Source organism: Chelonoidis abingdonii, chromosome 23, assembly GCF_003597395.2.
Source record: "Chelonoidis abingdonii isolate Lonesome George chromosome 23, CheloAbing_2.0, whole genome shotgun sequence".
NCBI lineage: Eukaryota > Metazoa > Chordata > Testudines > Testudinidae > Chelonoidis > Chelonoidis abingdonii.
In genome coordinates, this window is record NC_133791.1 from 20,027,563 (window position 1) to 20,047,745 (window position 20,183).

Genomic DNA, 20,183 nt, shown 5'->3' on the forward strand with positions numbered 1-20,183 from the left:
CTGGTCCCAGAACATGAGAAAGACAAGACAGGTGAGAGAACAACAGGAACAACTGCTGGTAGTGGAAGGTACAAGCTTTTGAGCTACATAGATCCCTCCTTCAGGTCTGGGGAAGGAAATCAGATTTTCTAGTAACTAAAGTCTGTTGAATAAAAATGTTACCTCACTTATTTTGCCTTTTATTACAGTGTTGAAATATCAGCTGTTCACTGGCAGGATCTTTCTGCTAAGAAACACTGGAAGTGGGGCAGGGAACAGAATTTCTTTCCACACCTCAGCTCCAGCCCCTACCCATCTGATATTACTATTGAATTAGAGTATGTTAACTGTACCATATAGCGTCTTTGAAACAGGCACCTACTTTATATGAAACCAGGACTCTGCTCTTAACTATGTTGTTAGGCAGACTAAAGTTCTTGGGGATGCTCTAATCCACCTCTTGTGAGCATACTTTCCAATCTCTGCGTGCACTCTCTTTTCTGAATGGACAGATAATACGAGAATCAGCCTAAAGTCACAGCTTCTGGAAGCACTGATACAGGTACAACCTGTGACCAGGACACTAGCAGGCAAATTCAAGGCCATTGAGATCAAGCCAGTAGTCTGTACTAATGTCTTGAACATTAGAGTGCTGGTAGTGTTTTAATAAACTGCTCCCACAAAATTATTCTCCTTCTGCTTTCCTAATGACAAACCACTCATACAGGGGGATATTTGTTGTCAGAGAGGGAGGGGCTGGGGATCTAGCCATTTGTTCTCCTATTTAAAGGATAAGCAAAGGAGGCAACACGCTGCAGTAAACATGCTTCTATTAAGCTCACCTCCTACCACTCAGCCTGACAAATAGAATCCACAGATTACCACACTACATTCAACTTGTATAAAAAGACTTTTTGGAAGTGGGAGCCAGCTGCTAGCAGTAGCCTTGTAGATTTTTAGGACAAATGGGTTCCAAAACAGAAAACTGATCATTACATTTAAGCAAAACAATTGTTTTCCGTCCTCTAGCAGAGGAAGGGAAGATGGTCCAAGCATCCTTTTAGTGTAGTGCCGAGCTAAGAGAAGCACCTGTAGCACAACCGGGTGACAAGGCAAGGCAGCACACCACTGCAGCTAAGTAATAGAAAGAGGTGGTAGCTATGTTACCAAAGCCACAGATTAAGCTGTTTTCATTATCCAGGATCTCATCCCCTTCTAAAACAGGAATATGCTTAGAGGTACATAGTAGGAGATGTTGCTTCAGCTACTGGGGGGAGCAGAATGGGGAAAGAGGCCCTCTGCACAAGATTTGTAAGCTAGTTTTGCAATTTAGATAATTCATCCTACCAACAGCTCACTCAAGACAGTCCATTCAAAAACCCACAAGTTTCTCCATGAATCAAATGCCTTCAGCATTCTCGTCCAGAGAGGTTAGGCACTCAGCCAATTCTGACTGCAGACCTTTCTTCCTAGCTAAGTTGCTGGGGTTGGGTAGAAGACTGGCATATCCCTTTCTGAGAGGGAGGAGGTACACAATGAGACATTACTGGTCTTGAATGAGACCGACCAGCCAACTAGCTGCATACACAGCTCCTCCATGAGGATGTACACAGGTGAAAAATGAGATGCTTATGAGCCAGAGCAACAGCTTTATAGAGTAAAACAGCTACTTCAGGAAGAACAATGGAAATTGATGTGTCTCCTCCATTTCAGGCTCTGTTTCAGTAAGTCATTTTAGTGCAGTGGTCCCCAAACTGCGGGGCGTGCTCCCCAGGGGGGCGCAGAGGAACATTTGGTGAGCGTACGGCAGAGCACAAGCTAACACCCACAGGGCAGGGAAGGAGTGCCACCCAGCCCTGCTCTGCCCCCAGCCACAGCTGCACTCTGCCCCCAGTTCCTCCCCTGTCCCCAGTTCTGCCCCCCCAGCTCTGCCTTCAGCCTAAGCTCCTCTAATGAGGAAGCCTTGGCTGTGCAGACAGATTCCATTACTGGTAAGCAGGGGGAGAGGAGCACAACAGGAAAAGTTTGGGCACTGCTACTTTAGTGCCTGCCTTTAACTAAGCAAGCTCTGTGATCTAAATTCAACAGTGAAACTGGCATGTTCTGCAGGAGCATGGTCAGCTCTGAGGTCTGAGGAACAGCATGGGAAATACAAGTCCCTGTTTGTTCCTGCCACAGGCTGTCAGAAGCCTGCAGCCTCCAACCTTTGTTGGATGTCAAAGCCAGTATTTCAACAGCATTGACAAACGTATCTTGAAGCAAAGCCTTCCTACGCTATCAGAGAAGTTGAACTCCACAAAAGCAGTGCTGAGTGGTAGCACCAACAGCAAAGCTTAAAAGTTGGAAGCCACCTGGATTTTAAGTTACGTTACGTAGGTTTTTGTACAATTCTATTCAACTTCTTCAAACAAAAGTAATCTTCAACAAAGCTCTTTGGAACGTGTTTTAATCATTAATACAAAATAATGCTTCCACACTGCAAGACTTCATTGATCTCCACAGCTGAGAGAAATTGCTAACAAAACCAAAATAGATGTTTGGAGAGGGGAACATCACAATATTTGGTTTCCTGAGATCTATGCACAAGCAGAAAGCAACATGGAGTTTCTGTAATAGCATCGCATCTCACTCCAGAAAAAGTAGTCTGAAGAGGTCATCTTTTCATTTACTAAAGATTTTGGAACACGTGAAATATTAAATGGTGAAATCTCAACAGCCCTAAGTTTAAGAGAACAGCATGCATCTCTTTACAGACCCTGATGCTATGGCAGTAATTTTCTGATGTGGAAGAATTACTTTGTGAGCATTACAGTAATGAGACCATTAACGAGGGAGGAGAGCATGGGAGGGATAAATATTTGGAACTAGGTGTAAAGAATGGAATGAAAGCTGCTCACAACTGGAGATCAGCGCTCAAGGGAGAAAAGTTAGCTGTGTTTGCAAGTCCTTAAGGAACCATAATGAAAGTCAGGGGGAAAAATTACCCTTAGGCGGGCTTGTGAATATATTTTATGTTTAATACATCTGAAAAGAATGCATATACAAAGAACTTAAGACATGACAAAGCATTGGTTCAACATTAATGAGTCTACAAGAATTAGGAATTTGGTAAGACTGAAAGAATTCCCCATGTACTAAAAAAATTTGAATCTGCAAGCCAAAATATAGTTTAGGTAAAATCCCTATTAACACTGGAGTCTAAAGATCTCATACATGATCCTTATTAGACTGGAACCCATCTTACAGGCTTTAGGGTTACTAACATGAACAATGCAGATAAAGGAGATTCCCCTAACTGGTCCCTATGGTGCCACACCAAACACTAGACATCCCTCCCCTGCAGTTCTTTCCTACTGAAGCAGGTTTATTTTTCCACTCCTCCTAAAAGGATGCTGAACTGTTCTGTAGGATATGCACTCACCAGCACCACTTCCCCAACTCACCTTAATACATCCCAGGATCTTTAGAAGTGTTCTAGCAACATCACATCGGTAATTTGTAAGCCTGTCCGTACCACGCAATTCAGTGATTGAGAGGAGCATGTGGGTTTTGGGTTTTTGCTTGTTTTTTCCTTTTTAAAAACCAGCTATAAGCTGGGTGTGCTTAAAAATGTGCAGTTATTTCTTCACATTTGATGAAAGCCTGTAATGTCATTTGAGGGGAAAAAAGTGACCCATTCCTCACCTCCACTGCCAATAATAAACTAATTTTCTTAAATACGAGTTGATGGTGCATCCACAGAGAAAGGAACAATTCACCTCCCATTTCAAAGGTTTCATAACTTAAAAGGAAAGGGTAAAATTTCTGACCTGCTCAGAGAAAAGTGAGGGAGAGAGATAACAAGGCAACTTTTAGAGAAGGAGTACCAGCTGGGGACATCTTAATTTCAGTCCTCAAAACCGAGACACAAACATGCTCATACCCAGGCTGCCTGGTGATTACAGAATATAGCCCCAAAAGGTCAATGAATCAGAGTCTTGCCAACTTGGGACAAGATTTCAGTAACACAGCCCAGAATTAGTCTGTTACAGAGAAAGTCATCACAAGCATGCCTGGATTTTAAACAAAAATTAGAAACAGTAAACAAAATAAAAAAAACTAGTACTGATCAGTATTTTCTGATAATACGTAATTACCCAAAATTAACTAGTCTGTAACTGAATTGGGAAGGGCATTGGGAATGAACACTAACATTCTCAACTCACACAAGGAGAGTGTGGGGGAGATGCGAGTGCAGGGCATTTGTCATTATTGCAAAAACAAATTTTAAAATTTGTATCTTTAGTTTGATTTAAACATTGCTTTTAGTATGACATCAAACATCAGCTTTGCAGAGGGGCTGTGGAGGGACGCTCATAGCAGCACACACCTGCGACTCTTCTTCGGCTCCGGAGGCTCCAGGGCAGCCAATATCGCCTCGTCAAATACATTCTTTAGGCCTTTCTGAAAAGGGGCAAAGAGAGAAAGGGGCGGTCTCATTTTCTGGGTTGTTATAAAAAACAAAAATAAAACCAAGGCAGAATTAAACCATTGAGATAAAGCATTGAGATCTACAATTTCCAGAAAGTCATTTTGCTTTGTCCAAATTGTGTTGCTGTACTGAGCAGTTCTTTAGAAGAGTATCTGATATTCAGAATAGTACAGTAGTCCTTTGAAACCATTTTCTGCAGACCAGTGTATTTCATAAGAAGTAAAACAAATACAGAAGTAACTGCCTCAATCAATGGCAGTTTTATGATTAGTTTGCTGGTAACAAATTTCACATGCTAATGACAAAGCAGAAAGTACTGCATTCAGATGAAACAGCTGAATCTGGAATACAGAACAGTAATGATTCCAGAACATGTTGCAATGACACCTGTGTTATACAGGAGGCAAGCATGCAAAGATGGATCGCAGTCCAGTATATTTCAATCAAGCTTCTGTTCCTCACACCAAATGTTTAGCAGCAGCCAGATAGAATTCAGAAGCTGTGCATGGTATCCGTACCAGAATTCAAATGAGAGAATTACAAAATGGGTACTATAACATTGTATAAATGTTAAATTGAAGCCAGTGAATGCAAACAGAAATAAAAGCTTCATCAGTCATTTATACAAACAACTGCACTTTTTAATTCCAAAATTTAAGGTAACTACAATTGAAGTTTTTCCCCTTAAGACAAAAATCAGAAGCATGAAATTAAAAGGCAAACTTTACATGTTACATTAACAAGCTTTAAGAATCAGTTATTAAAATGAAGCGGTCTACTGGTGTTAGTGAAAGCAAGAATTTAACACCTTTGTAAAGCAGTAGCAGATACATTGATATTTCCTTCCCCTGAGGACTGACAAATACTCCACTACAGCACAGACAGCCAAAGCAATAGCAACAGAAAGTCTCACTGCACAAAGGAGAACCAGAAAATCCTTCACATTACACCATTACTTGCAGGTCACTTTCATGTGTGTTTATCATGCAAATACAGTTAACAATAGACTCAAGCAGAAAATGAAGTGTGCATTTTTTTCCAGTTGGAGCTCAGGAAGATAAAACATGTCTTTATTCCTTCTTGATTAGGGTTTTTTTGTCGTTGTTCTGTTTTTACATGACACACCCAGGCCCTTTCCCCAATAACCTAAATTGTAAAGCTATCCACATCTGCAACCCAAGCAGCAGAGAGTTAAAGGAGTCCAGTTCATGTTCCACAGTGACAAATGTTTTACTAAAGAACTCTATACGTTGTTTTCAGTCCAAAAGCTAATACAGAGGTTGCTCTAAGATGTTAAGCAGAGACACGGAAGCTTTCAATCAGGATGGTTTTATTCATTTTTAATCAAGTTTCTACAGTAGTGGGACAGAAGAAGCAGCAGCAAGAGGGGAAGGAGAAAACAGTTTAGAATATACAGCACTTCCTTTTGGGCTGAGTTTCCGGAGGCTCGAGGGCAGCTAGGATAGCCTCATCAAACACATTCTTCAGACCTCTCTACAAGACAGAGGGGAGGAGAAAAAACAGCAGCCAGGTTAGAGGATTAGAGAAAAACAGGCAGATAAAGAGCATTCAGGATAAGTTGGGCTGAATTCACAGAAGCAGCAAGCAGATTTACTTTGTTGTAACAAAGTAGATCCTGGGGAAAATAATTCACCATTTAGATGATCAGGAGATCAAACTAACGAGACAGATGTGTTCAGAAAGCCAACAACTGGATGAAACACATACACCCATAAGGACAAACATAGAGGTTAGCGAGAATACTAGAATCTTAACAGAATCTTCGCTGCCACCTATCTGAACTATTAGATTGAACATTTCCAATGAGTTTTACATACAAACAAATGTGATACAAAAGTACCTTGTCCCATGTGGCTGTGATGGAAGGTCAGGTACATACATATCTTTCCTATCCATATTAGATACGTTATTTTAGGTATGTGACGTTTCAAACTTGTGCTGCTGTTCCCCACTTACTGCAGAAGCAGTTAGTTTTAAGTGGTACCTTCAAATTACTGGATTGCTATGTGAATTCAGCCCCTGAATAACTGAAGATTTCCAACACACAGACTGCGGGCATGTGCACACTGGGATGGAAGCAGGACTTGTGCCTGGTAAACCACTCTTCCAATGTAAAGGCTCAGTAATTTAACATAAGGCAATGCCTTATCAGTGCTATTATTTTGACATTTAGAGAGCCAACTACAGAAATGGTATATTCCAGTTAGTCAGCTATACTGTTACTAAAGCAAGTATTATAACCACTCAAGTTACAGGGAGACCGAAAAATGGTGTTAGAGTTGGAATGGTTCTTTGACACTATGGAATCCAACATCAAGCAAGCAGTCAAAAGCTTTAAGCAGTCTGCAAGGATTACACCTGAGCACAAAGCATGCATTAGAGCTCAGCGGTTCTCAAACTTCATTGCACTGTGACCCCCTTCTGACAACGAAACTACTACATGACTGCGGGAGTGAGAAAGGAGGGAGGTGCTTCAGCTTCAGCCTGGGCCCCAGCAAATCTAATGCTGGCCCTGGTGACCCCATTAAAATGGGCTCCTGACCCACAGTTTGAGAACCACTGCATTAGCTCTACAGAAACAGGAATTCTACAATATATTCTCACTGCCATACAACTCTAAAAAGTTAAACGTGGGCACCAGAAGAGAAACCTTGCTCAGTTTATACTAACTGGACTTGCCTAGCTTTACTGTCATGAGTTTGACCTGCAAAAATTCAGAGAAAGAGGTTTACAAAGTAAGAAAAAGGAAAACAAAGGTAAAACTCATTCCTCAGAGACTACCATCTGTGCATAGGGAGGATATTCAGTCACCCAAGATCAAAAGCGTTTCTCCCCCACTGATTTGAATAGGAAAAGCACTCAGGTTTGAATACTGTTTTTAGGAAAAGCTTTAGTGTACATTTTTAGACATGTGTTTACGGGAATATATCTAGTTGTGCTTTAGAGCTTGCAGAGGATACAAAAACTGGGGAAGCAGTAAATAATGAAGAGGACTGGTCACTGATTCAGACTGATATGAATCACTTCATAAAATGGGCACAAGCAAAATGCAAGTGTATGCATCTAGGAAAAAAAGAATAGAGGCTATACTCACAAGATAGGAAACTATATGGGCAGCAGTGACTCTGAAAAAAATCTGGGGGGCGTGGTGGATAATCAGCCCAACATAAGCTCCCACTCTGTGTCCAAAAGAGCTAATGCACCCCTGTTCATGCATCCAGGGTTATCCTGAGTAGGAGCAGAGAGGTTATTTTATCTCTGTTTTATTTTGTCATTGGTGCGACTGCTGATAGAATGTTTTGTCCAGTTCTGGTGCCCACAATCCAAGAGAGACGTTGATCAAGAGGGTGCAGAAAAGAGCTACAAAAATGATTAAAGGATTAGAAAATATGCCTTACTACGATAGACTCAAGGAGCTCAATCTAGTTAGCTTAGCAAAGAGAAGGTTAAGGGATGACTTGATTGTCTGCAAGTACCTACCCGGGGAACAAATATGTAATAATGGGCTCTTCAATCTAGCAGAGAAAGACCTTAGAATCCATTAAAGGAGAAAGTCACCTTTTTGGGGGAAAAAAATCATCTCTAACTGATGTTAGAGCCTATTATTGTTACAGGTAACATCTAAGATTATTACAACTGAAATATAACTGGAAAAAGATAATGTTTCTTCTCTACATTTCATAAATATGTCAAACATTTTGTGTAAAATCCATTTTCATTTCTCCTAGAAAGGAAGCGTGTTTCTCCTTTTATTTCTATGGATCTTTCAAAAGCACCAACCAGAGGAGGGGGGAAAAAATTGAAAGGCAAATGACCAACGTCACCAGGGCAGATACAGAACTATTTTGAAAACAGACTTCAAATCAAGGGGTCCTTGACATGGAGAAAAAATGTAGTCCATTAAGAGTTGTGCTTGAAATCCTTATTCAAAACATGACTCAAGCTGAATATGGATGTGTCAAAATGGTCAGTTAACAATGCTGAAGTCTGACTTAGCAGGGAGAAAGGAAGGAGAGCAGTTTTAAAAAAGAAAAAGAAAAAAAAAGAAAAATTCAAACCTCTCCATGGTCTAGAATAAATAGAGCCTTTCAGTGCTCAATACATCTAGGACAGTTTAAAGATCAGGCTGCAAAAAAGTGATATATTGAGGAGATAACAGACCAAAAGCAGGTTAAGTACCCTCTTCATAGTCACTAACACCTACTTTAAGACATGCTTTAAAAAAAATTATAGGTTTTTCAGCAACATAGAACTGTAGTATCCAAGCAGCTCACAACTCTCTTATGACGTAAGGAAGTATTACACACTTTTTACAGATAGACTGAGGCACTGGCTTACCAAAGGGAGTCTGTTAGCAGAACTAGGAACAGTATTAAACACAAGATTACCCTTCCTCAAATCAAGAGAAACACCCATGAATTGACCCTGTACCTCCTATATGACAAACTCTGCTACTGAATCTCCAATGCTGTACAACAACACAGACTCATCCAGCCAACACAAGGTGTGTACCGACCGGATAGGTGCATGTTTATCTTCACATCAAAGTCCCAGAACTTATCTGCCTATGAGTCGCTATTATTTTGATGGAAACACTAGAGCTTGAAACTTGTTTTTCCCCTCAAAAGACTAAATACCATCCATGAAGCATTGTCTCTGTCTGCCACATGGAAGCAACTCTACCAGATTTCCCAATCATTCGTCACTAGCCATGACACTGCCAGCAGCGGAGAAGCACTTTACATATAGAATCCATTGCAAAGGGAAACCAACAAGGACTGTACAATTTTAGTCCATTCTCTGATGTCTGATTTGATGAGTTTCCTTTGAAGGAAAGAAAGACTAATCCTACTCAGGGAAAGTCGGGTTCCTTCTACATTTAGATTACATACAATAATAGATCAGCAGGTGGAAACTAACTAGGAACTTTAGTTTCCCACTGCAGGCTTCCAGTGTGTAAATTTTTGTTCAGTGGCTGTGGCTGATTTAGTTAAAGAAAAAAACAGAACAAAAAATAAAGATACAATAGCAAATTAAGAAGAATAGGGAAGAGAGATGGGGCTGGGCAAATTAAAAAGAACAGGGGATTAAAAAGATGGAGAAGAGAAGAAAAAATTGGTGAATCTGCAATTTATTCCATTAAGAATTCTTGGTCAAGTTTAGAGATGCATAACAAAAGTGTATTTGGGTCATACAAAAGACCAAAAGTAAACAGTTTGTTTACTCCAGCTAACCACCAACAGTAATTTTGGTGAACAAGGTATTAGAACACAGGGGAGTAGTTATATTTAAGAGATATTTATCCATCCCCTTTTCCCAAAGCCCTGGTGAAAAAAAACACTAATTAGTCTATTTAATATTAAAGGAGTAGATAGTAGAGCAGCAATCCATGGACACTAGGGGAGGCACGAAAGGCATCTTTATCCATTGACGGGAATGTCATAACACAATATCACCATCTCGCTCTTATATAGCGCTTCTTATCCATAGATCTCAAAGTGCTTTACAAGAGGTCAATCACATTCTCCTTATTTTAATGATGGGGGGAAACAAGATTTGCCCACCATCACCCAGCAGGCCACTAACAGAGCCAGGAACAGAACTCAGATCTTCCAGCCCAGTACTCTATGCTCTATGGATCTAGACTGTTCTCAGTGATGGCAGATGACAGAACAAGGAGTAATGGTCTCAACTTGCAGTGGGGAGGTTTAGGTTGGCTATTAGGAAAAACGTTTTCACTAGGAGGGTGGTGAAGCACTGGAATGGGTTACCTAGGGAGGTGGTAGAATCTCCTTCCTTAGAGGTTTAAGGTCAGGCTTGACAAAGCCCTGGCTGAGATGATTTAGTTGGGGATTGGTCCTGCTTTGAGCAGGGGGTTGGACTAGGTGACCTCCTGAGGTCCCTTCCAACCCTGATATTCTATGATTAGCCATCACTGCTTCATACAGGTCACAAATTTTAAAAAACTCATATTGGATAGCAGTAAGATTACCAATGGATCCACTGTGCATGGATTTGGGTCTCCCAAGTAAAGACCTGTTTGCTCTCATTTTCAGAGAGCATCAAGATGTGCATTAGTAGAATTTTGGAAGAGGACAGAGCCCTTGAGGAAAAAAGCTTCCAGATGGTCTGAGACAGAATTAGTTACTTACAAATTGAACTACCATTTCTAGAATACATGGAAAGCAAGAAAGGGCCCCAGGAAATATGGAAATTTCTCCTTCTGCAAAATTTTGAGTATGTAGTTTCTATTTTAATATCTGGAAGTAACAGAATTGATGGATGTTGAATTTCTGATACTGACTGACTCAGTTCTTACTCCAACAATTGTCAGTGCTACATGTAATTTAAAACAAAATGATTTTATCTTGCACTTGCTCAAAGCCTGCAAAATGTAAGTAAAAGAATTGAAGTCCATGACATGGATTACCAGGGTAGTTGCCTCTAATTTCATTGCCATGGGTAACAACAAGTCCCTGGACACACTGCTCAGCAAGAATGCACTAGAACTTGGTTTACAGCATGTGGACAGTTATAAACAGGATGGAATTATTCAAATCACAGATTTAAATCAATTTAAAATCAGCAAGCAGAAAATCTTCCTGGGAAAACAGTGACTGGGGCTTGTGGTGAATAATCAGCTGAACATGGAACTGCCAATGTGACACTGTGACCAAGAACTAACATGATCCTCAGATGCATAAATTGGGGAATCTTGAGTAGGAGCACAGAGATTATTTTACCTCTGTATTTGGCACTGGAACAACTGCTGCTGGAATACAGTGCTCAGTTTTGGTGCCTATAATTCAAGGAGGATGTTGATAAATTGGAGAGAGTTCAGACAAGTGCCATGAAAATGATTAAAGGATTAGAAAACATGCCTGACAGTGATTGAGCTCTGAGTCTATCTACTTAGCTTAAACAAAGAGAAGGTTAAGGGGTGCCTTGCTTACAGTCTGTAAGCACCTACATAGGGAACAAATGTTTAATAATGGGCTCTTCAATTTAGCAGAAAAAGGTATAACATGATCCAAAGGCTGGAAGTTGAAGCTAGACAATTAAGGCATAATTTTTTTCCAGTGAGGGTAATTAAAAACACTGGAACAATTTACAAAGAATCAAAAGGTGGATTCTCCATCACTGACTTTTTAAATAAAGGTTGGTTGTTTTCCTCAAAGATCTGCTCTAGGAACTATTTTGAGGGTGTTTATGACTTGCGTTATACAGAAGGTCGGATTAGATGATCATAATGTTCCCTTCTGACCTTGGAATCTATGAACAACAAATTGGAGTTAAGGCAAGATTTACAGAATACAGGAAACTGAGGTAAGGCTTTATACTCCAGATATTGGGCCAAGACAATGCATGGAATTGAGAAAAGCGTGCCATTTTGTATCTCATATCTTTCTACAGTCCCCCATGCATGTAAGGCAGGGACATATGAAGCCAACTCTCAATTTTCAGCTATTAGTATTATTTTAACGTAATTATGTGATTAAGAGCAGATATGCCAGGATTTTAAATTACTAGGGTCTGTGTAATTACCTAAAGAAGCTGATTACTCTCTAGGACCTCCACAGGATTTCCAATTTTGTTGGCCTTAAATCACCACTGACTTTAAAGTTAAACATGTTGGAGTTTATTTTTTTTTATAAAATAGCTGCCACTGTTTATCTCCATTTCTGTGGATGGGGTAATGTCTTCGACTAACCATGAAATGGCAACTCTTGAGTCACATTAGGCTTCTGGTGGGAGGCAGACATAAGAAATGCAGCTCACCATAGGCTCCACAGGAAGGGAAAGACTCTCAAGACTGCTATACGGTTATTAGACTGGGGGGCGGGGGAAAGGGAGGGGTAATTTAACCTTCTTTAAAGGGAATAAAACTGACCTTGGCAAAGTCTCTGCTTTCCCCAGTGATAAACTTCATCTTGTGTCCTAACCCACAGACCATCCAGATCACAGCTTCTTCTTTAAATGTACTCTTTAAATAATTAACACTACACTGCAGTTCCTCCAACACAGAACAAACCCAGGCATGAGATCCCTCCTCTAATTACACAATCCCCATTCCCCTCTAATTAGACTGTGCTCAATGCTAGGATTCTCTTCGTGCCACTTCTAATCCCTCATTCCACAGAAACTTCCTTTCCGCTCAGCCATTTTGCATCCATACCAGCAGAAAGAGCACTCTCACCTTTTAACATGCCCTATTTAGCTGTACTCCACAGCTGTGAAGGAGAAAAAAAATGAGTAGTGAACACAACCACGAAAGAAGTTTAGTGGACGATTCTCACCTGTGTGAGCGCAGAACACTCTACATATTTGACAGCCTTCAGGTCCCGGGCCAGTTTTTCAGCAGTCTCTGGAGTTATGGGCTTCTGCTTGTTCTTGGCAAGCTTCTCAATTGTTGAGGGGTCATCTCTGAGATCAATTTGGGTCCCAACAAGCAGGAAAGGGGTTTTTGGACAATGGTGAGTAATTTCAGGTACCCACTAAAGGAGACAAAGAATGTCTTGTTACTATTAAAGCTCTTGAGGCAATTTCAAACGACACTGCCTAAAGCATTGCTACAGCTCCAGTTTTGGATAGAAAGATATCTGACAAACCTTTTCTTTCACATTTTCAAATGAAGAGGGAGAGACCACTGAAAAACAAACCAGAAACACATCTGTCTGTGGATAGCTGAGAGGTCGTAATCTGTCATAATCTTCCTGTCCTAGAAAAAAGAAAAACAGGAGCATTAGAAGGGGATCCTTCAGAAGTCTCTCCTAGAGAAGGATTCTTTTTTAGTCAGATTACAAATGTTTATAGGATGTTGCACATCCAATTTTTTTTTTTTTTTTTTTTTTTTTTTTTTTTATTGGAATACAAAGAGACATTTTGCTTAACCTTACACATTAGATAATACTACCGCCCACTACCACATAACAGGGCAGAAATCTAGTTATGTCAAATATGTTACATGGCAACCAAAACCAACAATTTATAGAAAGCAGAGTCTTCACACCCAGTTCAACACAGCACATCACCACACTCAAAAGGAAATAACTCATCAAAACTATCTTAACTCTGCCCTTGGAGTGATGTAAACACAATATTTACAAAAAAAGAGAATCTCCATATAAGACGGTTACTCACCTTTGTAACTGTTGTTCTTCGAGATGTGTTGCTCATATCCATTCCAGTTGGGTGTGTGCGAGCGCTGCATGCACGTTGATCGGAAGATTTTTACCCTAGCAACACTTAGTGGGTTGGCTAGGCGCCCCCTGGAGTGGCGCCGCCATGGCGCCGGATATATACCCCTGCCGACCCAACCGCCCCTCAGTTCCTTCTTGCCGGCTATTCCGACAGTGGGGAAGGAGGGCAGGTTTAGAATGGATATGAGCAACACATCTCAAACAATAACAGTTACAAAGGTGAGTAACCGTCTTTTCTTCTTTGAGTGCTTGCTCATATCCATTCCAGTTAGGTGATTCCCAACCCTTACCTAGGCAGTGGTGTTGGAGTGAGATGTGGCAGAATGCAAAACTGCCGAGCCAAAGGCTGCATCATCTCTGGACTGTTGAACCAGAGCATAATGCGAAGCAAAGGTGTGGACTGAGGACGAGGAAGCTGTGCGACATATCTCCTGGATAGGTATATGAGCCAGGAAAGCAGCAGATGAAGCCTGAGCTCTGGTAGAATGCGCGGTGATGTGGCTTGGGGAAATATGAGCCAAATCATAACAAGTGCGGATGCACGTCGACACCCAAGATGAGATCCTCTGAGAGGAAACAGGTAAGTCTTTCATTCAGTCTGCTACCACAACAAAGAGTTGGGGCATTTTACGAAATGGTTTTGTCCGCTCAATATAAAATGCGAGCACTCTCCGGACATCCAGGGAGTGCAACTGTTGCTCCCGTCGCGTTGAGTGTGGCTTCGGGAAGAAGACTGGGAGAAAGATGTCCTGGTTAACATGAAAGGCCAAAACCACCTTAGGGAGGAATGCCAAGTGTGGTCACAACTGCACCTTGTCCTTGTGGAATACAGTGTACGGCGGATCCACCGTAAGAGCCCTAAGCTTGGAGACTCATCTGGCCGATGTAATGGCTACGAGGAAAGCTGTCTTCCAAGACAGGTATAGTAGCGAGCAGGTTGCTAACGGCTCGAATGGGGGAGACATAAGTCTGGTTAAAACCAGGTTGAGGTCCCAGGTCAGGGCTGGGCAGCGCACTTGAGGGTATAAGCGCTCCAAGCCCTTGAGGAACCTCGAAACCATAGGGTGTGAGAACACGGAACCACCACCTTTGCCTAGGTGGAAGATAGAGATGGCTGCCAAGTGTACCCTCAGTGATGACATTGCTAGGCCCTGCTGTTTGAGAGACCAGAGATAGTCCAAAATAGAGGGGATCGAGACCTCCGTGAGAGTAAGATTAAGCGTTTCGCACCAGCAGGAGAAACGCTTCCACTTGGCCAGATACATTGACCGGGTGGAAGGCTTCCTGCTACCCAGGAGAACTTGTCGTACTGATTCAGAGCAACGTAACTCTGACTGGTTTTGCTACGCAGCAGCCATGCCGTGAGGTGAAGAGCCTGCAGGCCCGGGTGGCGAAGCCTGCCGTGGTCCTGAGTTATGAGGTCTGGGTGGAGTGGCAGGGCAATTGGGTTGGCTATGGACAGGTCGAGCAACGTGGTGTACCAGTGCTGCCTGCGCCACGCTGGAGCGATCATGATGATGTGCGCTCTGTCCCTGCAGAGTTTCAGCAGGACCTTGTGAACCAGCGGGAACAGTGGGAAGGCATAAAGGAGCTGGCTCTTCCATGGCAGCCGGAAAGCGTCAGAGATCGATCCTGGGGCGAGACCTTGGAAGGAGCACAACATCTGGCATTTCCTGGGAATAGGTAAGCGAATAGGTCTATGTGGAGAAATCCCCACTTCTGGAAAACAGAATGAATAATGTCCGGGCGGATCGACCACTCGTGAGACAGGAAAGACCTGCTGAGTCGATCCGCCAGAGTGTTCCGAACGACTGGGAGAAAAGACGCTACTAGATCTATCGAGTGGGCTATGCAAAAGTCCCAGAGTTGGATGGTCTCCTGACAGAGGGGGGAGGACTGTGTCCCTCCCTGTTTATTTATGTAGTACATGGCTGTTGGTTTTGTCTGTAAACACTGAGACACAACGGCCTCGCAACTGCTGCCGGAACGCCTGGTATGCCAGGAGGACTGCTCTCAGTTCTCGGACATTTATGTGTAATGCCAGCTCCTGAGATGACCAAAGGCCTTGAGTATGAAGGTGACCGAGGTGAGCACCCCAGCCAAGAGATGACGTGTCCGTCGTCAGGGACATTGAGGGTTGGGGCGGATGGAACGGCATCCCTGCACACACCAGGGAGGGAGTTAGCCACCATTCTAGGGAGACTAGGGTGCTCGGGGGAATGGCGACTATCGTGTCTATTGGGTCCCTGCCCGGGCGGTATACTGAGTTGAGCCAAACTCACAAAGGATGGAGGCGGAGCCTGGCGTGTTTGGTTACAAACGGGCAGGCAGCCATGTGACCCAGGAGACTGAAATAAGTGCGAGCCGAGGTCGTCAGGAAATTCCGTAGACCTCGGATGATTGCTGCCATCGCCTGAAACCGTGGCTGTGGTAAGCAGGCTCTGGCTAGGCTGGAGTCCAGGACAGCTCCTATGAAGTCTAACCTCTGCGTGGGAACCAAAGTGGATTTTTCTATATTGATCATCGGGCCTAGGTGTGTGAATAGGTCCTCGACGATGCCCACATGCTGAGTGACTTGTGTCTCGGAGGCCCCTCAGATGAGCCAATCGTCCAGATACGGAAAAACGTGTATCCGACGTTGGTGGAGGTAGGCGGCGACTACGGCCATACACTTTGTAAATACCCTTGGGGCTGCAGAAAGGCCAAACGGCAGGACCGTAAACTGGAAGTGCTGACGGTTGGCTACAAAGCGGAGGTATCTCCTGTGCGGAGGAAAGACGGCGTGTGAAAGTACGCGTCCTTCATATCGAGGGCGACATACCAGTCTCCAGGATCCAAGGACGGGATAATGGTCCCCAGGGATACCATGCGGAACTTCAACTTTATCATAAACTGGTTGAGTCCTCGCAGGTCTAGGATAGGTCTGAGACCTCCCTTCGACTTGGGGATTAGGAAATAACGGGAGTAAAACCTCTTGCCCCTTTCATCCATCAGTACCTCCTCTATAGCTCCTATGGTGAGGAGTGTCTGCACCTCTTGTAAGAGGAATTGCTCGTGAGAGGGGTCCCTGCAGTGGGACTGGGTTGGAGGGTGAGGCTGAAATAAATTGGAGGTGGTACCCATACTCCGTGCATAGGACCCAGCTATCTGAAGTTAACTGGGACCACGCCGGGAGGAAGTAGGAGCGACGGCTGGAGAAGAGAGAGGGATCCTGGCCTGTAACTGGTACGCCACCCTCGGGCGCACCTTCAAAAATTCGTCTTTGGTCCCGGTGGTGGTTTCGAAGGACCTTGATTTTGGCCCCCTTGGGGTCCTGACGGTCGTCTGCGACCACCTCAGCCGCGCCGCCTGCCAAAGTCCTGTCTTTGTCTAGGCACAGAGTATGGGCGGTGAGGCTGGGGACGGAAAGGCCTGTGTTGCGTCACCGGCGTATGCATGCCGAGAGAGCGCATTATGACCCGTTGTCCTTCAGGCTTTGCAGCCTGAGGTCAGTCTGTTCCAAGAAGAGGGCTTTACCATCAAATGGCAAGTCCTGAATGGTATACTGCAGCTAAGGTGGGAGGTTTGACACCTGACGCCATGAGATGCACCTCATGGCAACACCCAAGGCCAGAGTCCTGGCTGCTAAGTCTGCTGCATCCAACAAGGCCTGGAGGGAAGTTCTGGCCCCCTTTTTCCCTTCCTCCAAGAAGGCAGCGAACTCTTGGCGAGAGTCTTGAGGGAGACGCTCCGTAAACTTACCCACCGCCACCCAGGTGTTATAATTATAGTGGCTAAGCAAGGTTTGTTGATTTGCCACCCGGAGCTGTAGGGCCCCTGCCGAGTACATCTTGCGGCAGAGTAGGTCCATTCGCCTAGCCTCCTTCGATTTCAGGGCTGGTGCCTGCTGGCCATGGTGTTCCCTCTCATTAACAGACTGGACGACTAGTGAGCAGGGAGAAGGATGGTCATACAAGTCCTCATACCCTTTAGAGGGCACCATATATTTACGCTCGACTCCCCTGGCCGCAGGAGGGATAGAGGCTGGGGACTGCCATATGGTATCGGCATTCACCTGGATGGTCCAAATAAACGGTAGTGCCACTCTAGTGGGGGCATCTGCCAATAGAATGTCCACTACCAGGTCGTCTGCCTCCAGGACCTCCTCTACCTGGAGGTTCATATTGAGTGCTACCCTCCTTAGGAGGTCCTGATGGGCTCTCAGGTCGATTGGAGGAGGGTCCTAGGAGGATGTTCCTGCCATTGCCTCATCTGGAGAAGAGGAAGAGGAGATGCCGGCGACGAGCAGGTCCTGTGTGGCCCGTTGCTCTTGGGTGACCTCCTGCTCCAGTGGAACCTGGGAGTCCGGTGGGTGAACTGGGGCTTCCTCCGCAGCAGTCGGAGGGGGACAGCTAACCGTCGCCTCTGGCACTCAGTGTTCTGATGAGACAGAGCGGGACGGAACTACTGGTATGCCTTGAGCCTGGTGGTACGCCCAAGGTGTCCAGAAAGACCACTGATGGGGTCCTTGGTCCTGGGCCTCTTGGAGGACTCTGGTGGGCACATCAGAATCGCGGTCCTGAGCATAAGAGCTGCCCGCATGGGACGACACTGATGCGTGTCTGGATGGCCATGGAGGTGCCAAAAAGCCCTGGGCAGAGTCTCTGTCTCTAGTGGACCTTGCTCTACTCGGCACCAGGGACCGGTACTGGGAGGTATACCAGTACCGGGAACGAGATCAGGACCTGCGATCGGAGCGGTGCCAGGAGGTCGACTGAGATCTCGAGGCTCGATGTCGGGAGCGGCCACGAGTGTCACGGTGCCTGGAGTGGTCCCAGGAGCTGGAACGGAGCCGAGAGTAGCGGGCCAGCGAACGGGATGCCAACCGGTGCCGCGAGTGTGACTGGTACCGAGGAGAACAGTACTGGGACTGCGAGCGGCGTCGGGAGCGGGAGCGCCGACGGGACCTGGAACGTCTGCGGGACCGTGATCGTGAACGGTGCCACTCTGCTGTGCCGACAGAGGATGGTCTTATCAAGGCAGACTTGCCTATAGACTGTATTACCCGCACCGGCAGTGCCGGGGGTTGAGGCAGCGTCGACTCTGTCATGGCAATCAGATCCCTCGCCGTTGAGAATGTCTCCGGCGTGGATGGAATAGTAAGCTCAGCCACGGCTTGCGCCGGGGAGCTCACAGGCACCGGACTCGACGGCCCTTGTGGGACCGGAATCAACGGTGCCGACATCGTAGGTGCCGCGGTAGGTGTCGGTGCCGGGCGATCCGACTTAGACGAGCTCTCTGGCCGCGGTGCAGGTGCCACGGAAGCAACAGGAGTCTTAGGTGCTCTCGACCTCGGGGAGAGGGAGCAGTGCCAAGTCAACTTCGGTGCCGGCAACGGCCGGTGCCAAGAGGCCTTGACAGTACTGGCGCGGTCCGGTGCCGAGGAGGTGCTTCTGCCCGCCGACTGACCAGCGCTCAGTGCCGAAGGCAGAGGGGTAAGAACCGCCTCCATGAGGAGCTGCTTTAGCCGAAAGTCTCGCTCCTTTTTTGTTCTTGGCTTAAAAGCCTTGCAAATGCGACACTTGTCTGTCAGGTGAGATTCCCCGAGGCACTTAAGGCAGGAGTCATATGGATCTCCTGTTGGCATCGGTTTATGACAGGCCGAGCACGGTTTGAAACCCAGTGAACCGGGCATGGGCCCCGGCACCAGGTGCGGGGAAGGGGCTAATCTCTGAGCCCCTCCTAACTATACACTAACTATTAATAATAAAAATTAACTAACTAGAACTATATAACTTTGAACTATATACACAACAAAATAACTAGAGAACTACGAGTAGCTAGGGAGGTGGAGGTCAGTAAAACCGCACTCCACTGTCCCAATGACCGACACAGGCGGTAAGAAGGAACTGAGGGGCGGTTGGGTCAGCAGGGGTATATATCCGGCACCACTCCAGGGGGCACCCAGCCGACCCACCGAGTGTTGCTAGGGTAAAAATCCGAAGAACATGCACGCAGCGCGCGCACACCTAACTGGAATGGATATGAGCAAGCACTCGAAGAAGAAATAACTAAGTTTCAAATCGTAAGTATTTCAAACTCTAGAATACTTTATTCTTGATTGTACAGTTCTGCAAATTCTACCTACAACAGAGTCCACACACAAGAGGTGCTTAAAATTTGATAACAGCATGCTGGAAGCCATCTTCATTCATTAAAAAGCCTTGTGCCACCAATGCACATTGCTCCCATGTAAAAAGCCTAAGCAAAAAATAAAGTTACAGAAATTATACAAAAAATGAAGTCAGAGTGGTGAGAAAATGTTTTAATATCAGATGCACATCACAGAATAAAGGCCTTATCAATTAAAGATAAAAGCAAAGCAGAGATGGAGACTATTTGATAATAGTGTTGTTAAAGAAAATACAGATTTAAGGGGGAGTAGTTCGGATTATGAAGGATCCAAATCCTATGACAGCACCACTTTAAATGCCTTAAGAGGACTCAAGGAGGGCCCTGCATGATGATGTGAT

The 20,183-nt window shown here is 44.8% G+C and overlaps 1 protein-coding gene across 2 annotated transcripts in view; it reads right to left on the reverse strand.

The window, feature by feature from the left end:
- Positions 1–2,975: 2,975 nt before the first annotated feature.
- The window catches only part of CDC42 (cell division cycle 42), a 50,163-nt gene continuing 32,955 nt past the window's right edge, over positions 2,976–20,183 (reverse strand). Inside the window, exons 4-6 of one of the 2 annotated variants that reach the window (XM_032767881.2) lie at positions 13,081–13,190; positions 12,769–12,966; positions 2,976–4,422 (exon numbers count right to left, since the gene is read on the reverse strand). In XM_032767881.2, the coding sequence (XP_032623772.1) occupies positions 4,333–4,422; positions 12,769–12,966; positions 13,081–13,190 (398 nt within the window). In that variant the 3' untranslated portion in view covers positions 2,976–4,332. Of the gene's footprint in view, positions 4,423–5,095; positions 5,945–12,768; positions 12,967–13,080; positions 13,191–20,183 lie in introns of those variants that run through there. The other variant, XM_032767882.2, reaches the window with a different exon arrangement.